Consider the following 24,965-nt stretch of genomic DNA (forward strand, 5'->3'; position numbering starts at 1 on the left):
TGGCACGGGAGCAGTTCCTTGTCCCGTGGCCCCCGGGAGGTTCCCTTGGTGCTTTCTCTCCTCGGGTGGCTGTGACTGAGGAGTGGCTGTGGCTGCAGGGAGTGCCAGGCTCCAATCCCCAGCTGTGCAAGGCAGGACTGGGATGTCCCTGGGTTCTGCTGCTGCTGGCAGATTGCCCGTGGATCAGGTATGAGCTGGTGGGATTGTCCCTGGAGCAGTGCAGAGGGGTGAGGGCCAGGTGCTGCTCACAGCCCCCGGGTCAGGGCCTCGGTGCTGCTGTGGAACTGAGCTTTGCTTTGCTCAGGGTGGGGAGTTGCTGTTGGAAGTGGTGCTGCTATGTATTTGTGTAACCCCTGCTGATGGGGAGAGCCTTGGGAAAGGGGCCTTGGGACAGGGGTGTCACTGAGCCCTCAGAGTGTGTGTGGCCCTTGAAACATCCAAGGGTTCATCTGTTCTGCTGCACCTCTGATCCCCTGGGGTTGTTCTCAGGTCCCTCCAGGCACCCCAGTCCATGCAGGGCAGGACCTGAGTGAAGGTGGAGGCACAGGAGCAGAGTTCTCCCTCGAGCTGGGTCTGGTCCAGGATCAAGACAGCTCTGTGTCCCTGGATGGAGCTGGTTTATCCCTCGGGGAGCCGTGTCTGCTCAGGGACTGGCTTACGCCACAGGGAGTGTGTCTCTGCTCAGGAGGGGCTTATCCCACAGGGAGTGTGTCTCTGCTCAGGGACTGGTTTATCCCACAGGGAGTGTGTCTGGTCAGGGGCTGGTTTATCCCACAGGGACCTGCTCTCTGTGCTCGGGGCTGGTGGCTGCTTCTCCACAGCGGGGAGTGGGGGGGGTTGGGGTGGAGCAGCTTAAAGGCCAAGCTGCAAAGCTGGCCTACTTCTGTGTGTTTTAAATTACAGAGGTTAAACACAGGGGGCTGGAAGATCTAGGAAACAGGCCTTGCTGCTCTACAGTTTTGGAAAAGAGAACTCTCAGCTGATGGTTTTGATTCCCTGCCCTCAGTACAAAAGCAGGGATGGCTGAAGTCTCTGCTGCACCTCTGACCTTGAGGAAAGCTGACAGGCTTTTTTGGGCAGAACATTTTTGAGCAGCAGCAAAGGGCTGGTGTAGCTGGGAGCCCTGTGTGCTGTGTGACAGGGTCAGACAGCTCCACATTCCCTGTGACACGTGGGGGTGCTGCAGGGACAAGGGGGAAACGCAGCCAGTCCCGCCTCTGGCAGTGTTTGTCACCGAAGGAGGGGACAGCCTGTTCTGCCCCTGTCTGATGGCAGCAGCCTGGGGGGAGCACATTGATTAGAGAGCAAAATGGCAAATGCTTGGTTCAGTTAAAGGCACAGCCGTTCCCTGCCAGGTCCTGCCACTCAGCGGCCGCCCGCTGACTCTGACACTTGTGCCTAAAACCTCCATTTGATTTCTGAAGATTTCTATTTTCCTTCCTAAAGAGCCTGAGCGACTAAAGACCCCCAGGATGGCCAGTGCCTGGGCACAGGATTCAGAGCTGCACAGGCTTTACCCAAATGCTCACGAAAGCCAAAAGTAGAGGTTAGAAATAAATTCCAAGTCCTTTGCTTGTGAAAGATGGATCCTGAGCACAGAAAACAAGGATTGCAGAGCAGCCACTGTCCTTATGGCCCCCAAAGGTGGAGCAGGGAATGCTAATCCCTGCGCAGCCTCGTCACCAAGAGGATTAGGCAGGAGTTCATCTGGGCCAGGGTTGTCAGCGGGCAGGACAGGAGGCAGCGCATGGCTGGGTAAGGGGGCAGAGGGGAGGGGGCCGGGGGGTCCCTGCCGAGCGCGTGTCCCACATGAGGGGATCTGGCCCCACAAACGCTCAGGCTCCCTCTCGTTGTCCTGGCAGGTGGCGAGCTGGGACAGGCTCTGGCGTGTGGTGGCACCGGGCGGCTGCCACACAACCCTCCACTGCACAGAGCGAGGCGTCGGCTCCGGGCCTGCAGGGCCTCCGTGTCCCGGGGGTGCCATGGGCCGGCAGCGCAGCCCCCCGGGGCCGTGGTGGGGGCGGCCCCTGCGCGCCGGGTGCTGGTGGCTGCTGTGGCTCTGCGGGACGGCGCTGCGGGGGCTGCGCTGGCTCTGGAGCCTCACCTGGGTCGGTACCGCGGGGCCCTTCCCAGGGACCCCCCGTGCCTCTGTCAGCTCTAACCTGGTGTGTTTGGGGGGCCGGAGGCCTGCTGGGCTGCAACCTCTGTACCAGTGGTGCTGGGGACTGTGGTTTGGTGCGACTGGGGCAGCTGGGGGTGTCACCGTGTCACCTCACCATCTGGTAGCAGCTGCGGGACTGGGGCCCTTGTCCTGCGGGGGCTGGCTCTTGGCTCAAGGCACTGTATGGTTCTGCCCACCAACAGCCCTGGGGACATGGGGACATCACTCCAGGCTCTGCACTCCGCAGAGCAGATGTGAGCCGTTCTCTTCCCCAGGTCCTGCTGATCTGCTACAAGAGCTGCTGGGACAGTGCCTTCCAGGTCACAGAGGAGGTAAATCCCCCAACGTGCCCCCACACCACAGGGACTGTGCCGTTTGCCAACTCTTGGGACATGGCCGAGCCCGGTGACACAGTTCACTGAGTGGCACCAGGGGAGTTCCCCTGGCAGGGTCAGTGCCAGAGGCCATCCAGGCTTGGCTGCCCATGGATGTGTCAGTCCCCACTGTCCGTGTTGACTTCAGCTCGGAACATCGCTGCAGCTGAGGCTGGAGGGGAGCGAGGAGGAGGAGGAGGAGAATGGGAGCTCCGATTCTGCGCTGGAGCCTGGGCAGCCAGGTGAGTCCCCAGCCTGGGGATGTGCCTGGGGCAGAGGCTGGGGCTGGCAGGTGTCAGAGGGTGCTGGTGGCAGCTGAGCTGTGGTGCCGGGGCAGTGGCGCAGTGGCAGGGGCACGGGGATGCCGGAGAGGCCGTGCTGGAGAGGCTGGAGGGGCTGGAGGCCGACGTCCGCTTCCTCTGCACGGAGCTGGGGGCAGAGAAGCTGCTGTGGAGCAGCCGGTTCCTGGAGCTGCTGCGGGAACAACAGAGCCTTCGCCAGCGGGTGAGTGCCCCGTGGGGTCCCAGCCCCCCCAGCCCCCTCTGGCACCCCAGCCCGTCACACCCTGTCCCAGCTGCAGGAGCTGCCATGGCAATGGAACCGCAGCGACAGCCCCGAGCTGCTGGGGGAAGTGGAGGATCAAAGTGCCAGTGGGAGCGAGGGAGAGAGCCCAGAAGGTACAGCTGGGGACTGGAGGGGGCACAGGGAGCAGGGACCTGCCACCAGAGCTGGGGATGGGGCAATATGGGGAGCATGGGGAGCCCACTAGTTCCCCACCTGGGCATTGGGTGGCACTGGGGTGCCCTGGGGGGTATTTGGGAGCAGGGGGCCAGGAAAAGCTCCCAGTTCTCTGCATGACTTCCCACCAGGAGCCTGGCTGGGTGCTCCCACACTCGGCAGAGCTCTGGCCATCACCTCCCCTCTCGCCCCTGTGCTCTGTCCCAGGACGCCAGTGGACAGAGCCACTGTGGCAACCACGTGGCACCACCCAGCCTGATGGCAGGAAACGTAAGTGAAGGTGTGAGCAGGGCATCAGCGAGTCACCAAGGAGCCACACGTCCCTCCCTGCCCAGGCTGCTCAGGACACAGGCCAGGATGGTGCAGTCCCAGCTGTGTCGCCGTGTCCCTGTATGTGCCTCCAGCCGTCGGTGCCAGCCAGGCCTGGCCCCATCCAGCAGAACTGCAGCCATTCCTTAGGAGCAGGAACCAGCCGAGGGGCAGGTCAGGGTGAGCTGCTGGCCCTGGGGCTGCCCCAGGAGGAGTCACAGCCACCCCCCTGCCCAGGGCCACCCCAGGGCTGACTGTGCCCTGGTGGGGCTGGCTTTGGTGGAGCCCACTGAAGAGCATCCTCCTGATCTACTGCACCTTGTTGGGAGGTTCTGGGAACAAGGAGTCTGCTCACCAGTGGCCACAGACACTTTGCACAAGCTGGAGCTGCTGGAGCAATGGATTGCAAAACTCACCCCTTGACTTCCTCGTGGGCCAGACCCGGCCCCTCCGTCAGCAGCTCTGCCCGTGCTGCAGGGCTGGGCCAGCTCTCGTGACAGCAGCTCCCCCTCATCCCCCAGATGATGAGCCCTGGGAGCTCTGGTCCCGTTGGGAGCAGGGCTGAGGGGCCTCCCCGTGCTCAGGAGTGGCCGAGCACAGAGGGGCTGTGTCCTGCCCCCACCCCGGGGTCCCCAGGGCCCACTGTGCTGGGGCTGTTCAATACAGGCGGCTGCTTCCCATCGGTTGTGTCCACCTGGTCTTTCCCCGGCAGAGCTGGGACAGCGGCACCCCCAGGTCCCAGCTCTTTGGGGAGGGGGACAGGATGAGCTCTCACTGAAGCAGAGCAGGGACCAGCACTCACCCGTGGCAAGGGCTGGGGACAGGCTCCTGCAGCAGGCAGGGATCGGCAGGATCCGTCCGACGTGTCCGTGCAGCTCCCACACCAGGGAACTGATGCAACACAAATAGCAGCGGCCTGACTCACCCACCCCCACCTGGCTGAGGGGGGACAGCCCCACGCTGCTCAGGAACACCAAAATGAACCAGGTCCTGCAAATGAACTGCTCTGGGGACAGCACTGCAGCCTCAAACATCCCTTTCCTGCAGGGATCAGCAGCATCCACACACACAGTGGGAGCACTGGCCATGTCCCACAGCAGCTCTGCAGTGTCGGGATGAGGTCCTGTCCCCACTGCAGCCACTGTTCACCTCTCTCGTGGCAATCCTTGGGCTGGAAATCCCCAGCCAGCCCCACAGGGACAGGGACACGGCTCAGGAGGTGGAGGGTGACATCAAACAGCATCAGCTGCAGCCACCAGCTCTCCCTGCCCCGACCACCCTGTCCCCAGAGAGGGAAGAGCTGCCTCACAGGCCACGGAACATTTCCCAGGCCACGGAAACCTTTCCCAGGCCACCACACCATGCAAATCCTCCTGACCTATTGCTCAACCCGAGGCTGTGTTTACTCCAATGTATTTGTGCAATATTGTTCCCTGCTCCCAGCCTGTGGCTTCCTCAGAAGGGCTGAGCTGGCAGCTGCTCTGGCAGCAGGGCTTTGGCTCCAAGGGGCAGCCCCTGGCCTTGGGGAGCGTGGGGGTACAAGGGATATAATCCCCAGGGCCTAATCCCTGAGGAAAGCAGGTGACAGGACTGAAAAAACACATGGCTGGAGGGCGAGTGCTGACAGCACCTGCACAGGTAGCAGCCATCCAGCACCAGCCTCCCCTCCCACCACGCTGGGACAGCACCCAGCTCCTCCCCAGCACCTTTCTGTTCTCTTGGTTCAACATTTATTTTGCAGTTACTCGCTTCCTGCAGTTCTGTCTTACAGCAAGGCTGTGTTGCAAAAGAAGTTTGAGGTACAGAGTGCAAAGCTGCTGCTGTATTTGGGACACCTCTTCCTCTCTGCTGCAAGAGCAGCAGCCTCAGCACTGGGGAAACACAGTGGGTTGATGCTGAACCTGCTCCCGTGTATGGGAGCCCCAGGTGGTGACATCAGCATATCCCCCGTGAGGGCACACACACATGTGCTCCTGTTACACACCAGCCTCTTTCCCATGGCCTGCACAGGAACCTTGGGTCAGATTCCTGCCTCTGGAAACGCCTTAAAAAGTTAGAACTGAGCTAGCCACATCCTGGAAATCCCCTGATGGGAGGAACCAGTTGGGTTCAGGTGGAAGTGCAGTGAGCAAGGGTGGCACAGGCCGTGGTGCCAGGGAGAGGAGAGTGAGCCCCAGAGGAGCTGCCTCCCCCCGAGCTCAACAGCACACAGCCCACAGGATGAGGGCTGGGAACCCCCTGAGCACAGGAAACCTTCAACAGGCCCATGTGTGACCTCCTTCCCCCCAGCAGCCCATGAGCTGACAAGCAGATCTGACCCATTTTGGTTGGCCCAGCACACAAAGCAAACACCCACCAGTCATGGCAGGCTCTCCCCAAAACATGAGAGGAAATCCTGCACTGACAGCCCAGTGAGGCTGCCCATGTGTGCAACTCCACCAACTCACTGCAGACTGTGCAAGGTGGGGAAAATGTGCAGCAGCAGCAGTTCCAATTAGCATTCCAATTTCCCCAGCTCCTGGTGAGCAGGCCCCTGGGGAGGCAATGCTTACCCAGAACACATGGGATGCTCTGGGGGCAGGTTTGCCCCTACAGAACCTTGTGTGACAGGAGAGAATTCCGAGACCAGCAGTGGGATGGCAGGTGGGTGGGCCAGCTGCCCCAGCACAGGCTTGTGGGAACAGCTTTGACCAGATCTGACCCTCCCAAACTGCTCCAACAATGAACCTCTGCACTGATTCCTTTAATTGTGTCAGATCAGCTTTGAGGGAAGCAAAAATAAACATCCCCCTACCCCTGCACATCCTGCAAAACTAGAATTACCTATTAAGGTCTTTTACAAGAAAAGCAGCCTTAACACCCTGCAGCATTTTTCAGCTACAGACCCCACCAAGGACAGGAGCAAACTGCACACCTGGTTAAAGGTGTGCTCAGATCTGCAGCACTCCATCCCCACCACACACGCCCAGAGCCACGTGAGCTGTCACTGCAGTGACGTCCCCAGGGAGTTCCTCTGCCACAGCCAGTAACAGACCTCAGGCTGTGAAGGTCCAGGTTTGTTTTGAAACAGCTGTCCCTGGGAGCACTTGCCTCCCTCGTTTCTGATTAACTACAGAGTCATGGCCCTGTGGTAAAGGAAGAGCCCAAGTTTGAATACAGACCATAAAGTTATTTAACTGGTGAGATAAGAATGTGCTGTGCTGCACTGGAGCAGGTGGGAGGGGAAGATCCTTACACAGCAACATGAGCACTGATATTCCTGCTGCACTTCCAGTCCATAACAAACCTTCGGAGCAAAGTCTGGACAGTTTGCATATTCCACACTCAACAGCTGGCATGCATGTGCCATACCTGAATAAAATATGTATTTGTTCCATACTGTACTGTGGAATTGTCCCTTAAAACCGAACACAGCTCATGCTGATTTCAAAAGTCCCACGAGTGTTCTGTGCTTTAGCACTCGAGACACCCACAACTCCTCTGGTTCCACCTTCCCCTGCCAGTGCCTGCCCCAGGCACTGAGAAACCCCAGTGCTGCCAAACAAACAGCAAACACTGCTCCTGCTCTTATCTGCCACAGCACTTGGATGTTTTGGTCTCGCTGTATCAATTGACAGCCTGTCAATAACAAGCCCTCAGACTGCATATGGAGATCGAAGCCTGACAGGGGAACCCAGGGGAGGAAGGATAATTTATGGAATTTCATGGAATGCCAGCCAAAATGTTGAATGTTCCTCCAAAAAGCCACCAGAGACCAAATATGCCAACTCAGCAGTTTTTATTTATATAAGACAGTTCCTCCTTTGCTGTGGCTGTCACATGGCCACTCGGTAGGTGACTATACTGCATAGTGATACAGAAAATTCAGCAAGTGTCAGCTGGGGAGTACAAAATGTTAATCTTCTGATTGCAGGAGAAGCAGCAGATACCAGCATTCCACCAGAAACGCAAACCCACCTCGCCCAGTAACACATGGCTGAGGCAAGAACAGCACTGAGTAAAACTGCAAGCAGCAAAGTGCTGGACAATAACATTAAAAACCATTTTTCCTGTAATTTACAAATATGCAAAGTATCAGGTTACTTAAAATTAAGAAGCATTTTGCTTACTAACATGAAACATTACCAATTTGTAATGTATCATTATTAACCAGGTATACAGGTCTCTGTGTCCCTGTGGTCTCATGGCACATGGTGCCAGTCTGGGCAGGTCACTCCTCGGACAGAAGAGGGAAGAGCAGGAATGGACAACACTGTTCCCAGGAGGGTTCCAGGACCAGCTGCATTCCACTCTCCACTTCCTAATTTGCCACTCAACGACCTTGGTTTAACCACAGAAGGGCGTATTGTATTTAGAAAACAACAACACACACAGATACAATGTGTATCAACAAATCAACTGCTTCTGGCCTGCAAGTGCCAGGAACATCTCTGCATCCCAAGCACAGTGAAATTCCAGGACCAGAACCAATTACTACAGCAACTGGTTTTGCATATTTAAAATCTCTTACAGTATCTACAGTAGAAAACATCTTACAGAGTAAGAGGAAATGAAACAGGAACAGTCTTGCCAAATAACTCTTATTCTACAATTCTGGATGCTGCTCTAGCTGGGCACAGCCAAAGGGGATGGGGGAACATTGGTGAGGAAGAAGATGAAGCAACAGCTTTACAGAGAGAAATATTAAGGACTCCTCAGGAAGGGCCCTGGCAGCAGTCCAGATGTGACTACAGCTGTTCTATTGCTGTCTGAAGGCAAAAGGCACATCATAAACCCTCATCAGCACTGCACAGAGCCAGCCTGGGCCAGGGACCAGCAAGGTGACTGTCCCAGGGCAGCACCCACAGGGTGCTCAGGTCACCCCCCTGCTCTGACACTGCAGCTGCCAGCACATGCAGCTCTGGAGCAGTGTCTGCCACTCCTCCTGAGTAAGGACTGAGCTCCTGGCTCCTGGTCTCCAGGAGCTGAGCAGCTCTCTAAGCACTTGTGGGAGAATTACCTCACCTCAGGAAGGAAAGCTGAGGTGGGAGGGTTGTGGAAAGCATCATTAAAGAAGTGCACCAGTAAGACCAAATTAAAGTCAGCTAAACCCATCTTCAGACTGGATTTACAACCCAACATTTGCCACAGATCCACATGGTGGGATTTAGGAAAGAGGCTTAGTGAGGAGCTAAGAACAGTTTTGACAATGCATTTGGGTCTTTACAAACCAGCCACAGGCCACTGCAAAGGTAGCATCCCCTTCTCTCTTAGAGCCTCCCCGAGTTTTCCCTCTTAGCTCCATAGTGCACAAAGCCATCTCAAAACTGAAGGTAATGGGAGGGGCAAGAACACATCCAGTTCTGAACAACTGCAGTAATTCAGAGTGTGCCAGATTCTCAAGAACCCCAAATGAACAGTCCTGCTCTGCAGCTGCAGCCTCTGCTCCCACTCAGCAGCCCCTGGGGAAGATGGGCCCCCAGGTGCTCTCACCTCTCCAAAGGGCACACGGTCACAGCTAGAGCAGAACTGGCTGTGAGCACCCCACATCTGGCACCCAGCACCCAGCACTCTGGTACTTCCAAGGAATAAGGAGAGCACTCGGAAGGCCCCTGTGGCAGCTGCAGAGGCAAACACAGCCCCCTCAAGCTCTCCCCACGGCCGGCTGCCCTCACAAGCCCGGGTTCTGAGCCTTGTAGGTGAGGATCTCGGCAGCCAGGCGCTGGGGGTCCAGCAGCCGCGGGAAGCGGCTCATCACGGCGTCCACCAGGTGCGGGTGGAAGATGCCGCACAGCTTGATGTGCACGCTGGCCCTCTCCTCTGCAAACTGCTCCGAGCCAGCCCAGGGCCCCGAGTCCCCGTAGGCCGGGCCCAGGCCCCGCTGCAGTGCCCGGGGGTCGCGGGCCCCGGGGGATCGCACCGGGAACGGCTCCGACCAGAATTCCCGCGAGGGGGCCGGGGGGGCACTGAACTCGCTGGGCAGGCTGAACTGCCCCGCACTGCCCGGGTGCACGGGCACCCCATAGCCCGAGAAAGAGTGGGCTGCTCCTGAGTGAGAGACCTCGGGGCTGTACTGCAAGAAGCTAGCACCAGAGGAGGAAGATTTATGGGAGCCGGGCTTGTAAGAGACCAGATCGCTGTTCTGCTCTAAGCTGGGAGAATGTGGGTACACGGGTCTCTGCCTACCACAGCTGCAGACAGACACCTGCTCAGCATGGGAATGATCACAGTGACTGGTACATCTGTGAGGCCACATGTCAGACAGCTGGTTCTCCAGAGACCCGATGCCTGAGTCGAGACGCTCCTGAGAGATATAAGACAGAGAGTCCATGTGAGGCTGTTGGTACCTGTCAGAGGACCTGTGGCTCCCACTGCTCAGGGGGACACCCCCTGACACACAGCCTTTGGCCTGAAGGGGAACGTCGCTGGGCTTGGCTTTGTGGGCCAAGCTCTTCCTGTCTGCAGAGACCTTCTGCAAAGAGCTTTTGTCACTCTCCGTGGGCACAGAGCACAAGAGCTCTGCCTGGGAGACTCTTTTGCCCTTTTTCTCCTCCTTGGCACTGGTGCTCCTGGTTGGAGACAGCCGTGCGTTGGCACGGAGTTCGTCAGCCAGCGAGCGCTGGGGCTGGTTGATCCTCTCAGGGTGGTAGAACTTGCACTTAATTCCATAAGTGCATTTCTTCCCTGCGAGGAAAGGCAGAGCATGGAATGAGCAGCTGGATTTGGCTAAATTATGAATGACACTTGCACAGACACCTCATCCTTCACATGTAGGAGGCATCTTACCATAAGGGCACTGCTGTTTCTTGTGTTCTGGCACCACAGGTTTCTTCCTGAGGAAGTTGTCCAGGCTGGGGCCATGACGCCCTAGGGGATCATCTGGAGGCATAAACCTAAAGAAAAACAAACTTCAGTCAGGAACAGTTCACTTTCCTGGGTCAGGATTTCACTTCTTCTCAAAGTCCCCAAATTCACTGAATATTAAAAGCTATCTGAGCCCCACAAAGCTCTCCCATTTTCTGCAGAGATAACCCTCCTGTCACTCAGTCCACACCAGCACAAAATGCTTCCCTTCAAGCACAGAAGAGGTTTAGTGCTCAGTTGTTGACCAGAATTAGCACCTGCTGCTGGGCCTGCTAACAATTGTTCTGTGAGGAAATCAAGCCCTGGAGCTCTCCTGGGAATTTCACTACAACAGAGCTCCTGGCTCCACACCACGAGCAGCTGAGACGCCTCCAACTCCTTCTGCCTTTGTATCCCTCCAGCTTTTTTTAATTCTGTACCAGCATTCGCTCTTTTCACGCATCGCTTGCTGCTGCTTCATTAAAACAAGCCAGCAGGCTCACAGGGCCCTCTCTCCCAAGCCCGGGAGGACGGGGCCTACTTGTCATTGACGAAGGAATACATCAGCAGCCGCTCCTCGATGAACTTCTTCCACTCGGGCCGCTCGCTCTGCAGGTCGCGGTAGGTGTCGTTGGACACGACGACGCCGTCGGACTCGTGGGCCAGCTTGACGATGAACCGGTCGTCGTAGCACACCACGCGCTTGCCCCCGACCCGCCGGGACGGCGTGAACACCAGGATCTTCTTCTTCTCCAGGTCACGGAGGATGTACTGGTCTGGAACACACACAGCTGTGAGCACACCCGCACAGCCCAGAGGCCCTCACGCACAGAGTGTCACTGGAAGTGAACAACAAAATCCAGGCCAAGTCATCCCATCCCTGCACAACCCAGACTGTACTCGACCTCGATCACCTCTGTTCCGAGTCACTCAGAAACCTCAGATGTTTACAAGTTCAGAGAAAACTCCCCTCAATTTGAATAATTCTGACTAAACATGCTTCAGTCAAATACAGCACAAAGTATATCCCTCGGGGGGGGGGCAGAAATCAAGAAATGAGACAAAAAGTTATGAAGCAGAGCAGTATTACATTTGGTTCTCAGAATTACTCCAGCTGATTCAGGCAAAAGCTTGCTTAGGAGAGAAGTTAATGACTAATTCTCCCTGGTCAGCTCGGCTCGCTGTATCTCCTACTACTCAGACCTTCCATTCTGAAGTTAATTACTGACTTAGGCAGAACTCTGCAAGCTCATTAAGTGACAGAGAGTCAGCCTGAAAAGCTACTTTTGGTTTTCATATTTCCACACCTGTTATGAGTACATCTGGTCGGGGTTGCTCCTTCCTCCATGACGGCACAAAGACTGTGATATCCTTGTGTCCCCTGTCCCAGAACCACTGGACAGCCAAAAGGATACCTCGGCAGGAGAACACTTCTTTATTCCCATGGCTGCAGCAAAGGAGAAAATTAAGGATTTCATTAACTTCCTTATTCAGTACAGACCAGTCAGGCAATGCACCAAGCAAAGGGAGCCAGCAAGTTGGACAAGCTTCAGTAAAGTGCTGAGGAGCACAGGCAGCATTGGGTGCTTGTCTCGTGTAAACACCCTCACCCAGACCTGCCCAACCTCACTGTTCCTTTCAGCACCTCAGGATACCAGTAAACACCCAAATCCTCACTGGGAAGGAGCAGCTGGAACTGCTGCAGCTGCTCTGAAACAGCCTCTGCTTCAACCCTGGACTCCCAATGGTTATTTTTAGCCCCAAGCACAATGTGATCCCAAACCCCCTTAGTTCTACACTGCCAGCTGATGCCAGTGGCTGTCCCCTGCCAGGGTGCACTGGTCCCTCACTGGCAGTTTGCTTGCAAAGTTGTTATGATCACTTCAGGAAAACAAGATATTTTATGCAGTCTTTATGCTTCTTCATTACATTCTGGCTCAAAAATTCAGCTACAAATGCACTATTTGCACAAAATGGAAGCATCTCCTGTGAACATGATCAGTGCTGGATGAATGAACAGCTCATGGCAGTTGAAGAACAGAGTTTGACAACCATGTCAGAAGCCACGTACCAACGCAAAAATGCTTCTTAATTATTCACTAGGTCATATCAATAAGTTTCCAGAACTTCTAAGAGGAAACTACCTCTCCTGTTTTACAAGCAGTAGTATTTACAGTGCAATCAGCTCTTATGCTGATAATGGTTCTGGCAAACTTTCAACTTCTCTGTATTCCAGCCCGGTCTGTGGCTCTGGGGATCCAGCAGCCTGCGTTCCCTGAGGGCATTCTAGGAACATGCACTACACTGAAGGCAGCTGCTTTTAGAATTCAGGAATTTTCTCCACCTCCTCACTACCTCTCCCAAATCTTACTCTTCCCATCTGAATGACATTTCAGCTCCCCCCAGCCTTCAGCAGCCCAGTGGGCTCCTCCCCAGAGCCATTCCTGCAGAGGCACCACAACAGAGAAACTTCACTTCCCCTCCTGGCCTCACCCTCTTGCTGAAACTACAAAGGAAGTTGAAGAGCTGTACAAAGATACTTATTCTAAAAGAACTAAAACACTTGGCAACACAACTAACATAGAAAAAGATGCCTAACATATCTCCAATAAAAATCTCAAGTTACAGAAGGCTCACAGTCACCATCAGAAGGTGCTCTAAAAATTTTCTCTAACATCAGAGGAGTATAGCTATAAATATCCAGGCATGTAATCTTTTAGTGGGATACGTAAAAACCCAATGTTTTTTGGTGGGTTGTAAGTTTTAGTTCGGGTTTTGAGTCCCTGCTACCAACCTCAAACCTCCAGAAAGCAGCTAATTGGGCTGATCTGATTTGGCAGCAGCCAAAGAAAAATTCCCTTAGAAGGAAGTAAAAACTAATTTCCACTGTGATTTGCATAAGTTTGTCAAGAGCTGTTGAGGGAGGCCGCGGTACACACTGCAAATGAATCAGCAGGGAACATCACACCATCAATACAGGAAGTTTCAGAATGGAATTCCCCTTCTAGCAAATTGCTTAAAGAAAGCCATACTGCTTCTCTCCTGTGAGACTCTGGGCTCTGGCCTGCCCTGACTCACAGTTGCTGTGAGTTCCCCTCTGCATTTTGGGATAACTTTGACGGGTAAGAGGCTCCTCATTCACAAACACACCCAATCCTGCTGTTAAAGCTCGAGCACTTATCCAAGGTAAAGTCACTTATCAGCCCAAGCTCACAATGGGCCATTTTCCATAGTGCCTGAAAAACTGTGGAGAGGGCTGGAATAGGAACAGGCTCTCCTGCAGGGACCCTGGGCATGGCTTTCACACTCCACTGCCATCCCCATTTCCTCGTTTGCCCTGAGCTCTGCCCCAGCTCTGCCCCAGCCAACTGTGCCCCATCTTTTCTCAGTCCTGTTCTCAGAACTGTCAACCAGGGCTTGGAGAAAAACCACACCTGCAAACCAACCTCCGTGCAGCACTTTCACCTCAGACAAACCTACCACAACACATGTAGAGGCTCTGCCTGCACCCAGGATTATTTTTTATAAAATCTGCACACAAACATACACAGCAAAGGAAGTGGCCTCTGCAACAGCTGCAACAGAAGGAGCTTTCATAGCCCAATTCTGAACCTGGTGCATTAAAGAGAGCCCAGGACTACCCCAAATAGAGGGTTAGGGAGCAGCTGGGGTTGGGGTGGGGGCAGGCAATGCTCACCATCATGGGAGCAAAACCCAAGGTGAAAGTTGGGACACCACACCAATAAATATCCAGCCCTGAGATTCTGGGTGCTCTGGTCACAGTGTCTGACAGGACCTGTGCCAGCAGCACCAGGATACTCAAAATGCTGAGGATGAGCCACAGCCCTGCTTTGGTGACACCTTCAACACTTCATTCTCTACATTGTACAGAAATTCACCAAACTACAAGAGTCACAATTTGGAGACTGGGCTCCAACGCAGGAGACAGCTCTGTATTACAAAGTCTTCTCTAATTAACCCTATAATTATTTATTGAGCAACTTCCTGACACGGAAACTTACACAAAGACACTGATTAAGAGGACAGTGTACCTTCAGTTATCCCCTCAGCGCTGGAGCACAAGAGGAAACGTGTGTTTCGCAGGAAGCTCGCTGCCCTCGTCACTGCCCCGTGACCGCTGGCTCTGGGCGGGCAGAGCCGTGCCAGGACCAGCCCGCACTGGCAAACGTGGTGCTCGTCCGCGTGAGAGCCGAGGTGCTGGCGAGGCACCTCGGAAAGTATTCCAGCCCCCGCCCGGGCACCCAGCGGTGCCTGCTCGGAGCCAGGAACGGGAGCTCTCCCCGTGCGCCTGGCACAGCTCAGACCCAGCGGGCACACAGACCCGGCCCCGCACGCACCTCATGGCCACGTTGCTGCCATCGATGACGATGGGCTTCAGGTTGTCGCTCTCGGTCTCCTCGGGGCCGGGCGCGGGGGACTTGTTACCGGCGCCCCCCCGGGGGACCAGCGGGGCCTCGCCGGGCTCGGGCGGGGCTTCGGGGCCGTCCCGCTCGGCCGGGCCGTGCTTCACCAGCTCCCCCAGCACCGTGTTGGTGTCGGCGCCCAGGCCCAGCTTCTGCAGCACGACGCGGATCTCCTCCGAGGAGTAGCCGAGCTTGCGGAAGAAATCCACCTTCAGCTGCAGCTCGGGGCCGTCCCCGGGCCCCTCGGGGCTCTCCCTGCCGCTCATCGCCGCCGCGGGCCGGGCCGCGCCCGGCAGCGCCTCAGGCCAGCCCGGGGCGACGCTGCCCGCGCTCATGGCTCCCGGCGGGGCACCCGCGGCCTCCGCTCGCCGTCCGGACCTGCGGGGCGACAGCGGCGTCAGCAGCGGCCCCGCCACCTCCGCTCCCCTCCCGGCCCGGCCGAGCCCCCGCCCCGGAGCCGCCCGCCGCGCTCACCGGGCCGCTGCCGCCGCCGCCGCCGCATCTCCGTGGGGCCGGAGCGGGGCGGGCGCGGCCGCCGCTTTATACCCGGCCCGGGAGCGCCGCGCGGGGCGGAAAGGGCAGAGCGGGGGGGGCGGAGCGGCCGCCGCTTCCCTTCTCTTCTCTTCTCTTCCCTTCCCTTCCCTTCCCGGCCCGCCCCGCCCGGCCCGGCCCCGCCGCCGCTGCTGCTGCGGGCCCCGCCGGAGCCTCCTGGGGCAGCCGGGAACGGGGCAGGGACACGGACAGGGACAGGGCCAGGGACACGGACACGGACACGGACACGGACACGGACAGGGACAGGGACAGGGACACGGACAGGGACACGGACACGGACAGGGACAGGGACACGGACAGGGACAGGGACACGGACACGGACAGGGACACGGACACGGACAGGGACACGGACAGGGACACGGACAGGGACAGAGACAGGGACAGGGACAGGGACAGGGCCAGGGACACGGACAGGGCCAGGGACACGGACAGGGACACGGACACGGACAGGGACAGGGACAGGGACACGGACAGGGACACGGACAGGGACACGGACAGGGACGCGTCCCGGTTGCGGCCCCGGCTGCGAACACCTGGGGCCTGTGCAACCCGTGTCGCAGCGTGGCCGACCTGCCCCGACAGGGCCGCCCCGTAGGGAAATGTGCCCTTCTGCTCCCCGGGCCGCCCGTGCCCCCCTGAGGGACCCGCAGGGCCCCGAGCCAGCCCAGGTGGTCCTGCGGCACAGGGGCACACGAGCTGGTCCCCCAGAGGATTTCCCAGCTCTTGGTTACAAACGTTAAAACATGGAAATTCCGTTTCTGGCCCTTTCTCAGTCCCACCGTCCCTGCCGGGGGTGGGTGTCACACGTTAACACAGTCCCGGAGCTCTGAACACACTTGTGGTGCTTCCCAAGGGAGGGTTCCCTGCCCCTGTGGGGTGCGTGGGGCAGGCGGGGCTGCCCCTCACTGGGGTGGGTGTCTGGAGCTGTCAGGAGAACAAGGCCCTGGGCCACGAGCTGACCCTGGAGGGGGAGCTGGGACAGGGGCTGGGACAGGGGCTGGGACAGCGGGTGGGATCGGGTGCAAGGACAGTCCCGCAGCCCTGAGGGCCCCTGGGGACACACTGCTGCTGTTTGAGCACAGCCTGAGCTGCAGGCAGCGTTCGGGCACGTGTGACACAGCCAGGAGCTTCGGCCATGTCGGCAATGGGGCTTTGTGGGTTTTAATGTTCTGTGTGAGCTGCAGTTCCAGCCACCGGTGTGTGGACACAGCACATGGTGACAGTGGAGAGCCAGTGACCTGATGATGGACATGCAGAGCACGGCCGGGGTGGTGGCAGCATCTCTGCCCTGAGGGTGCCTGCACTGGCCACACCCGGCCGTGCACTTCGAGGGGACCGAGTCTCTGCCACATGTCCCTTGCACCACTTGGATCCCGATGGTGCAGGTGGCCGTGATTCAGCCAGTAGCAGCTTATCAGCCCGGGCGTGTGGAGGAGATAAGCGCTGGCAGGAAGCGTCTGTCACCTGCCGGTACCTGTCCCCTGCCAGGCGCTAAACCACCCCTGCAGACTGCGTGGAGCTGCAGGGATTGAACCAACATTGCACAACGGGCAAAAATTTCACATCTCTGACTTCTGATTAATCATCCCTAAATAATTTAATGAAGGTAGTTGCAAATTTGCTTCCCTAAGGCCATTTACCAGAGCCCAACTCGGGAGCGAGGAACTCTCCCAGTTACAGGAATACATTTGCATTCATCTTCCTTGTGGTTACCCCGAAACAATCATTTTTCCTTGTCTCTGGCCGTGTCTGAAACCGCACTGTGTACTCAACAGTAACACACACAGAGTGAGATTCAGATCAGCGATAATATCCTTACTCAGTTCTTAAGTAGGTGCTTTCCCAACTCTTCTTTCCCTTGGAATCTACTCCAGTCAGCATGAATTTAGCATTGTTTGTGTGCTTTTGCTTCCAGGCTGAAGTCTATTGCACCAGAAAGCATGGCCACAGATGTGCTTCTTGTAGGAAATACCCCAAAGCTGGATCTCCTGATTTATGCAAAGCAGTGACAGCAGGCACATGAGTCTGTTTGCAAACTACCTTGAACAGAAAGTGCTGCTCTTTTTGTCACTGCAAGGGCAGTGGTGGAGGCTGCAGCTTCTGAGGACATGGAGATTCCCAGGACAAAGCCTCTGCTGGAATCACAGAGGTGCCAATGCCATTCACCACCATGTGCAAGGCACGAGACTCTCTCCTTCCAGCCAGTGCTGTGCCCGTTGTTGGGCAGCTGCACTGCCCCTTTCTGTGGCAGGATGGACCATCAGCTGGCACTGCCAGGCTGCTGAGCAGGGCTTGTGCCTCCGAGGCCTCTGGGGCCACAGGAAAAGAGGTGGAAATCCCCAGCACAGCCCAGGAGAACACAGGGCTGTTCCAGGGAGGAGCCTGTGAGACCCAGGCTGGATGCCCTCAGGGTGGGCATCAAGGGCAGCAGCATCTCATCCTGCTGAGCTGAGAATTCTGGTAAGCAAAAAATGAACCAAAGCATCCAGAGGCAGTGGGGACAGCGAGGTGGTCTGTGACAGGAGGAGCCCTGTCCCAGGGACGGGCTCAGTCCCTCCCAGTCCTCCATCTCCATCCACTTCTCTGCTGACTCAGTGTCAGCTTTTCTCCAGCCTGGTTCCTTGCTCCTGAACAAGTCTCATAAAATCCTGACATCACATTTTTCTAGGGATTTTTCTAAGGATTACCACTCCCATGTCCCAGATTTTAAAGGAAGAGCTCGTCCCCTGGCAAAGCCTTTCATCTCTCACTCGTACATTTAACACAGTCAAAATAGGTGATATTCAAGAATCTTATTATCTGCTGGCGGGGAGGAAGCTGACCTTGTGCCAGTTCCTTGGGAAGACATGCCAGTGCTGTGAAACTCCTGCTAACCAGCCTCAACCAGGAGCCCCGTCAGCAAAGTGGCCCTGGCTGCATTCCTGTGGAAGCTCAAGGCAGCTAACTAGCTTCTAAAAATGGGCTAATTAAACCTCATTTATAATGGCCTATGTGGGACCATTATGTTAATTAAAGATAATTTAAATGGCCTTATATAGTAACATTTGGGACTAAACTAAACTGAATTAAGGCCACTTTAATTCTGAATGAGTTTTATACAGAATTTTAATGCTCTACTTTAGATTTAGTTGCTTCAATTTAACTTTTTTAAGAATCCTGTGTACACAAGCCCTGAGCAGTGAGGTACCTACTCAAGTACCTGCTCCAAGCTGAGCTCGTGCCTCAGCCTCTCTGGGAGGGGACAGGGCTGGGATGGCTGCCTTGGGATCCATGTGTTCCCAACAGCTCTGGTGTCCTAAATGCCTTGCTCATCTGTGGAGCAACCTGATGGCTCATCTCACTGCATTAACCAGCATGTGTTCCTGGGGATGAACTGAATCCTCCCGTCACCTACAACTCAGGGATTCAAGAGGCTGGCAGAGCTGCCTCTGGATTTTCTTTTACAGTGAGCAATATAATTTATTTCACAGGACTCAGCATATCCAGGAGTTAAAGGAAAAACCAAGTGATGATTTATGCCCTTTCTTTGGAAGAGGGTCACCTTTCCTCATGAGGAGAGCCAAGCAGCAATGCCGGAAGCAAAGCTGGGCAACATCCGCTTATGGCAGTTTGTTTTCACAGCACAACCACTCAGGCTCATGGAGATGCTGCTTGAGAGACCATCTGCTGCTCTGGCTGGCCTCGACAGAGACATCTCTGATGGCAGCCTCGTGGCGAGCTGCCCAAGGCAGATCCCATCAGCCGAGCATCGCCCCAGGTTGGACAGTGCCCGGCGGAGGCACCGGTGGGAAGGTCACTCCTGCACACACGTCAGGCAGGAGCTCCCAACCTCCCCAGTGCTACCTGCCAGAGTGATGCCAGAGGAGAAAAGGGAGCTGAGGCCTCCTCAGAAAGAAGGAAAATGTAGCAAGCGAGGACTAGAGGAGAAGCTCACCGATGATGCAGAGCTCGTGTTTTGAGCCCACGTGCCCGCAGTCCCCATCACATGCTCATGGTCCTGCCAGCACGGCCTTCACCCACCAGTCTGGGATTCCTGTGCAGCTGCAGACAAGTAGATGGGTTTTTCTCTGAAACATTCTATCTTGAACTTGTTCCCTGGCTTTTAAGGAGATCCTTGTAAGTGCTCTGCAGAGTAACACACTCCCTACGTAGCCCGAGGGCTCCTTGCAGAGCAGGCATGTTTCTGAGCTCTGGAGGAGTGCACAGGCTCTTGAGGGACCACACCAGGGAAATTTATTTGGCTGTCACTGTTCCTCACTAGACACGGCCTTAGGTACTCCTCCAAGTAAGCAGCCTTGATCTCTACCTTTGGTCTTAGTGATTGATGGCATTAAGTTATAGGACGGGCTTATTTCCTCAGTGACAGATGGATTGGGCACACCCTGACAATTTTTTTCTGTTGTGCTTTTGTCAAGGAAAAGAGCCAACCTCCTGGGGGGTTTTGGGCTATAAACCTGTTATTGTTGAGGGCTGAAGTGACAGAGGCAGCAGAAGCCTCACCATCATCCAGGGTGTCCCGAGGGCTGCGCGGGGTCTCGACTGGGCCTGGGAAAGCGGTTCCCCCAGACCCCTGCACCAAAGTCCCCCTGTCACTGCCCAGGATGAATCAGGGATTCACTACCTGGTGATTCCTCTGTGCTCACCTCATTCTAACAGCAGCACTCAGAGCATCCGCACTCTGGCAACCCCTTCTCTGTTCCAAAGCTGTGCTCCTGGCTCACCGGGCAACCTCGGGTTTCCCACAGCTGGATCAAGAGGAGAGAGAAGCAACAGACTGAAGTAATAAACGATGGTGGGGAAAACCGAGCAGTTGCGCAAGGGTCTGTGGCAACAACATTTACAGTTTTGCTGAGCCCTTCCCAGCCACAGCCTCTCTGCTGGAAAATGTCAGCGGTCCCCTCATCCAAAAACATCCCTGCCTGCTCAGCCCCAGTTTAGTTTGGATGCAGTGTCTGCAGCCATGGATTTGCTGTACTCTGACATGCCTGGGAGCATTTGCTACTTCAGAGCTAAAAGAATAATGGAAGTTGAACAAACACTTCATGGTATTAACGTAAGATGTTTAAATAGACAGTCACAGAATATTTTATCCCACCCAGAGCAATGTGAAGAGCAGAAGATTTATGCCTATTGCTAAGCAAATACCTCTTGAGAAGTCACATCCATCTGGGAAGCAGTTTTTGTTCTAAGGAACTGAAAGCAGAGCAGGAGTGTTTGCTCTGGACACCCAGGAGGTTAGGGAAGGACATCTCCAGTCTTTCCCTCATGGGCCCTGCTGAAGTTCCAAACCCAAGGGTTAAGTCCTGGAAAGCTTCCCAAAGCTAAGTGGGCTCATCATGAATCCCTGGGGATACAGGCTGGTTTTCCCCAATGCTTCTGTTAGGAAAGGGAGGTCCTGGCTCTGAGCACACACTGCCGGTCAGGAAACTCATTTCCTCCTCCTCCCGGGAGGGCGCGGGGTCAGCGCGGACCCGGCCCGGGGCTGTGTGGGGTGGGGGCCGTGCCGGCCCTGCCACCCCCGCCTGCTGCGCAATGTGGGGCAGCGCCGGCCCCCCGGGACGGATGTGTGTCAGCGGGGCAGAAAGACAAACAGCCACAGCTCCGCTCGTGCTCCCGTGATGTCACAGGAGTCTGATATGACTCAGGAGGTGTCAGGAGGTGTCAGTGTGGTGGCAGGCAGGGGCCAGGTGTTCCTACCTGCTCAGGCTATAGCTGGACAAGGTGTTCACTGGCCCACACCTCAGGGGAAAGGTCGTTCCCCAGTGCCTGGAGGATGCCCACGAGCATGGCCAAGCACTGAGCAGTCAGGGACCGAGGGCGGCACACCGTGCAGCAGTTGTGCAACGCACAGGATGCAGCAGAGCAACCAGGCCCGGCCTCTCCCTCTGCCCCACTGCTATCAGAGCAGCCCAGCAGAGTGAGGCAAGACCATGCTTTCGCTCCCTCTGGCTGGGGATTTCCCTGGCACCAGGCGTGGGGCTGGAGCAGGGCCGGGCTCTGCCTGCTCCTGGGGACTCGTGTGGTGTCCGGGCCACAGGGAGCTCCCCTGGCACAGCACCACGCTCAGGGTGCTCCAGCTGCCACTTGGTCCCTGCCACCCCCAGCCCCAATCCCAGTCCTGCTGCTGTGGCACGGTGGGAGAGCCCAGCCCGGCCCCAGCCTGTCTTTCCACTTTTACTCAACTGTGCGCAGGAGTGATGCATTTATTGCAAAACAGCTTCTGGAGCGGAGACTCATGAGACACAATATTTAGCGTGTGGGATCTGAGGTCTGTTTGTCAGATGGTTTCAGTCAAGACCTTGCCAGCTTTTAACATCCTCCCAGCCCACACACCTGATTCACAGCTGACACCAAGGAAAGGGGGCAAAGGAGTGATTGCATTTTAGTTTTGCTCTTTGGGAGTTTTCCCCCTCTTCTAAGAATCAGATCTGCTTTCTCAGCCTTCCACCTAGAGGCGTGAGTGAGGGTTTACAGTTTAATCCAATGTTCCCACTAATTGTCTCTTGTCTCAGCTTTGCAGAATGAGCATTTGGGATGAGAAGGATGATGTGATGCAGAGAGCAGGTGAATGAGAGGCCAAGGCTGGGTAATGCCACTTCAGTCCTGCTGACAAACTTGTGTTCATTGCTGGGCTTGTCTGTCCAATCTGATGTGCAGAAATGGGAACTTGTCTTTTGGTTTATAATTTACAGTAAATACCAAGAGGTTCCGATTGCTCAGAGCAGGAGGTGGATCTGGTCTGCCTCACCCCCATCCCTGTTTGTGATCCTGCTTGTTTGCAGCACATCCTACTCTTCCTTCTTGATCCATGCAGTGTTTCTGGGAAGGTGGAATGTTGCCTCTTTACCAGCAGTAGCTGCATTTTGGTAGGAAAGGTGTTCTCATGAAAACAGGAGGCTGGATTTTGGTTCCCACTTAGGTTTGCCTTAGCAGAGACTCTCATTAACGTGCTGATGAAATGAAGGGAAAACAGCTCCTGGAGACCCACAAAGAGCAGTGACCCAGCAGCCTGTTCTGAGTGCTCAGGAGGGGCTGTGCCTCGCCAGCAGCCTCTGGAGGTTTCTGTCATCACACCCCCAGGCTGCTCCCCACAGCCCCGATCCCTGTGGTCCTGTGGCAGAGTCTGCAGAGCCATCCCGGCACTCCCTGCAGGGGGATGCTGTGGGAATCGGGGTCTGAAATTCCCAAAGAAACGTCTTTTCCTGCTCTTGGAGGGAGCAGTGGAGCAGCTCCTGCCACAGCACTGCCGGGCTGGCCCCGCTCCCTGAGCCTCACCGGGTGACACAGCACAATGCAAAGGCTCCCGAGCTGTAAATACTGATCCATTTAACATGACTAGAAAAAATCCATGCTAATAACCTGTTGCAGCTTAAGGCATTTAAACAATTTGCTATCTTTTTGTAATTCTTTGTAATAATAATTAAATGACCTTTAAAACTGCAGTGGGTGGAAAAATTGTGTAAAACTGAATAGCAATTCAGCAACTGCTGAGGAATATTGAAAATCAAGTAGAAAGAACTCACTTTGATGTTAAGGGATGAGGAAAAAAATAGAAGCGAAGCAATCAAGTCTGAAGCTGGAAGTTTGTTCTTCATTTGTGCTGATTTACAGATCCCATTGAGCAGAATAAATACAGGAACACTGAGCACCCAAGGGATCAGTGAACATCTCCCAATGCACAGGAGCCTCAACTGGCCTCAGCCCCCTTTGTGTGGGTCTCTGTGCCCAGTGGTCACATCTGCTACAGAGCGAGGGAAGACACAAAGTTTGCTTAACAATGAGCTTTGCCATGACCAGCAGCTGTTGGAGAGTGGTTGGGGCTGCTGAGGGCTTTGGTCCTTCTGAGGGTCCCTCCCGAGAAGCTGCTTCAATCCCCCATGTGTACTCACACACCAGGTCTGAAAGCTGGGGCTGGAGAGGAGGGAGCTGGTCCCTCTGCCCCTGCACCCACCCGCCAGCAGCAAATGGCCTCTCTGCCCTTCTCACTTTGGCACTGATCCCCTCTCACCTGTGCAGTGCCAGGGCAGCTTCAGGACTGACCTGGGGACACGGTGATGGGTTCACTGTGCCGGCCATCGGCAGGGCTGGGGACACCAGGGCTGGAGGGATCCACGGCTGGAGACACAGACACAGACACAGGCAGCTGGAGGCCTCCCGGGTGCTCTGCTGCAGGTCCCTGATGGAAGCAGTGGTGGGTGACAGAGGGATGGCAGCAGCAGTGGGTGACAGAGGGATGGCAGCAGCAGTGGGTGACAGAGGCCAGGCCAGGCAGAGCCCACAGTGCCCTGGGAGAGGAGCTATTGCTGCACTGCCGCCAGCGCAGCCTCCGCGCCGGTATCGCCGCTTCGCAGCCTTGTGCTGGATTTGATCCCTACAATACATGGCATTTATCTCTCTCACTTTCATGTGCCTTTAAGGAAACACCACTTTTTATCTCATTTCTGCTGCTTTTTATCATCACAAAGAGTTTTTAATGAAATGAGAAAGCGTCTGTTTCTGCGGCCGGCACGGCGTGGGTAATTTGAATATAAAACAAACAAGGCGGCTTTCAAAATTAAAATTTTATGTGTGGCATTTTCTCATTTAATGGAATGCACAAAGGCGGGCAAAAGCAATTAATGGGAGGTTGAGACTCAGCAATCAGCAAAATTAAACAACAGGACTCTGCAAACGGACTGATTTGTTCAAAGGGATCTGGAGAAGGGGATGGAGAGGAGGGAGGAAGCAAGGCTGCGCTCAAAAATCCACTCGTCTTAAAAACAAATGCAAACAAACCTGCTTCTTACCTCACGTTCCTCAGATGGGCCCCAGAGCCCCAAAGGCCAGTGGAAACACTGGGGAATGGCAAAGACAGTCTGGGAATGGCAGCTTCAGGGGACAGCTGGGGAAGCCCCAGCTGTGAGCAGCAGGAGAGGTCCCAAAACCTGCCCTGGAGCAGCAGCTCACCCAGGGTGGAGGGCTCATCTGGGACCCTTCAGGAGAGGGCTGCTTCCTACCCCAGATTTCCTCCTGCTTCAAAATCCCCTCCTACCAAGAACAAATCAGCTCCAGCAGAAGTTAAGTTGGAGACAAGAAGGAAAGCAAGGAGGGGGCCGGAGGGGGCTGATGCGGGAGGGCAGGGCTGCTGCTCCAGTGCAGGGCCACGATCAGCAGAGCTGGGAGGAACACCATGGGGGCTCCAGATGAACTGTCTTAAAGAGAGGAAGAGGTGGAATTAAAGCTAATCACTCACTATCAACCGGGGCTGTGCCTGCAGAGTTCAGGATTTACAGTCCCTGGGAACCAGCCTGAGCTGGGCTCTGATTGCAGCAATCACTGCAGAACCAGGATGGGGCTTATTTGCCTGTTTAGCTCATAATTTGTGGAGTGAAGTGCTGAATTCTTTAAGGTGGGAAGGTGTCGGGACCTTATTTAACCGAGGATTTAGGCTGCTTGGCCAGAGCAGGGCTGAGTCCTGCCTTGCAGCATCACACAAGCGAGTTGAGCATTTCTCTTTGGTGCACTGCCCCTTGCTGGAGCCACAAAGATCACAGTGGGAGAGAGTCCCTCTGCCTGGTGAATAAAATGTGAAGCAGCATCATTCCT

At 55.6% G+C, this 24,965-nt stretch overlaps 2 protein-coding genes across 7 annotated transcripts in view; one reads left to right on the top strand and one right to left on the bottom strand.

Moving 5' to 3' along the window:
• The first annotated feature begins 37 nt into the window (after positions 1-37).
• LOC135402392 (uncharacterized) lies at positions 38-6,949 on the top strand. 3 transcript variants are annotated; one of them, XM_064635516.1, is made up of 6 exons: positions 38-2,108; positions 2,437-2,493; positions 2,684-2,777; positions 2,873-3,039; positions 3,110-3,212; positions 3,481-6,949. In XM_064635516.1, the coding sequence occupies exons 1-6, from the start codon at positions 1,632-1,634 to the stop codon at positions 3,549-3,551; spliced, it is 969 nt and encodes a 322-aa protein (XP_064491586.1). In that variant the 5' UTR covers positions 38-1,631; the 3' UTR covers positions 3,552-6,949. The 3 variants fall into 3 exon arrangements, with proteins under 3 accessions (XP_064491586.1, XP_064491585.1, XP_064491587.1); XM_064635515.1 differs by having other exon boundaries at positions 2,873-3,212; XM_064635517.1 differs by lacking the exon at positions 2,873-3,039.
• Positions 6,950-7,341: 392 nt separating this feature from the next.
• The window catches only part of ZC3H12A (zinc finger CCCH-type containing 12A), a 40,860-nt gene continuing 23,236 nt past the window's right edge, over positions 7,342-24,965 (bottom strand). Inside the window, exons 1-7 of one of the 4 annotated variants that reach the window (XM_064635511.1) lie at positions 20,526-20,842; positions 20,024-20,125; positions 14,763-15,206; positions 11,712-11,851; positions 10,946-11,180; positions 10,348-10,454; positions 7,342-10,245 (exon numbers count right to left, since the gene is read on the bottom strand). In XM_064635511.1, coding sequence (XP_064491581.1) covers positions 9,233-10,245; positions 10,348-10,454; positions 10,946-11,180; positions 11,712-11,851; positions 14,763-15,206; positions 20,024-20,028 — 1,944 coding nt within the window. In that variant the 5' untranslated portion in view covers positions 20,029-20,125; positions 20,526-20,842 and the 3' untranslated portion in view covers positions 7,342-9,232. Of the gene's footprint in view, positions 10,246-10,347; positions 10,455-10,945; positions 11,181-11,711; positions 11,852-14,762; positions 15,207-15,302; positions 15,379-20,023; positions 20,370-20,525; positions 20,843-24,965 lie in introns of those variants that run through there. The other 3 variants (XM_064635510.1, XM_064635512.1, XM_064635513.1) reach the window with 3 other exon arrangements.

Source organism: Pseudopipra pipra, chromosome 24 (assembly GCF_036250125.1).
Source record: "Pseudopipra pipra isolate bDixPip1 chromosome 24, bDixPip1.hap1, whole genome shotgun sequence".
Taxonomy (NCBI): Eukaryota; Metazoa; Chordata; class Aves; order Passeriformes; family Pipridae; genus Pseudopipra; species Pseudopipra pipra.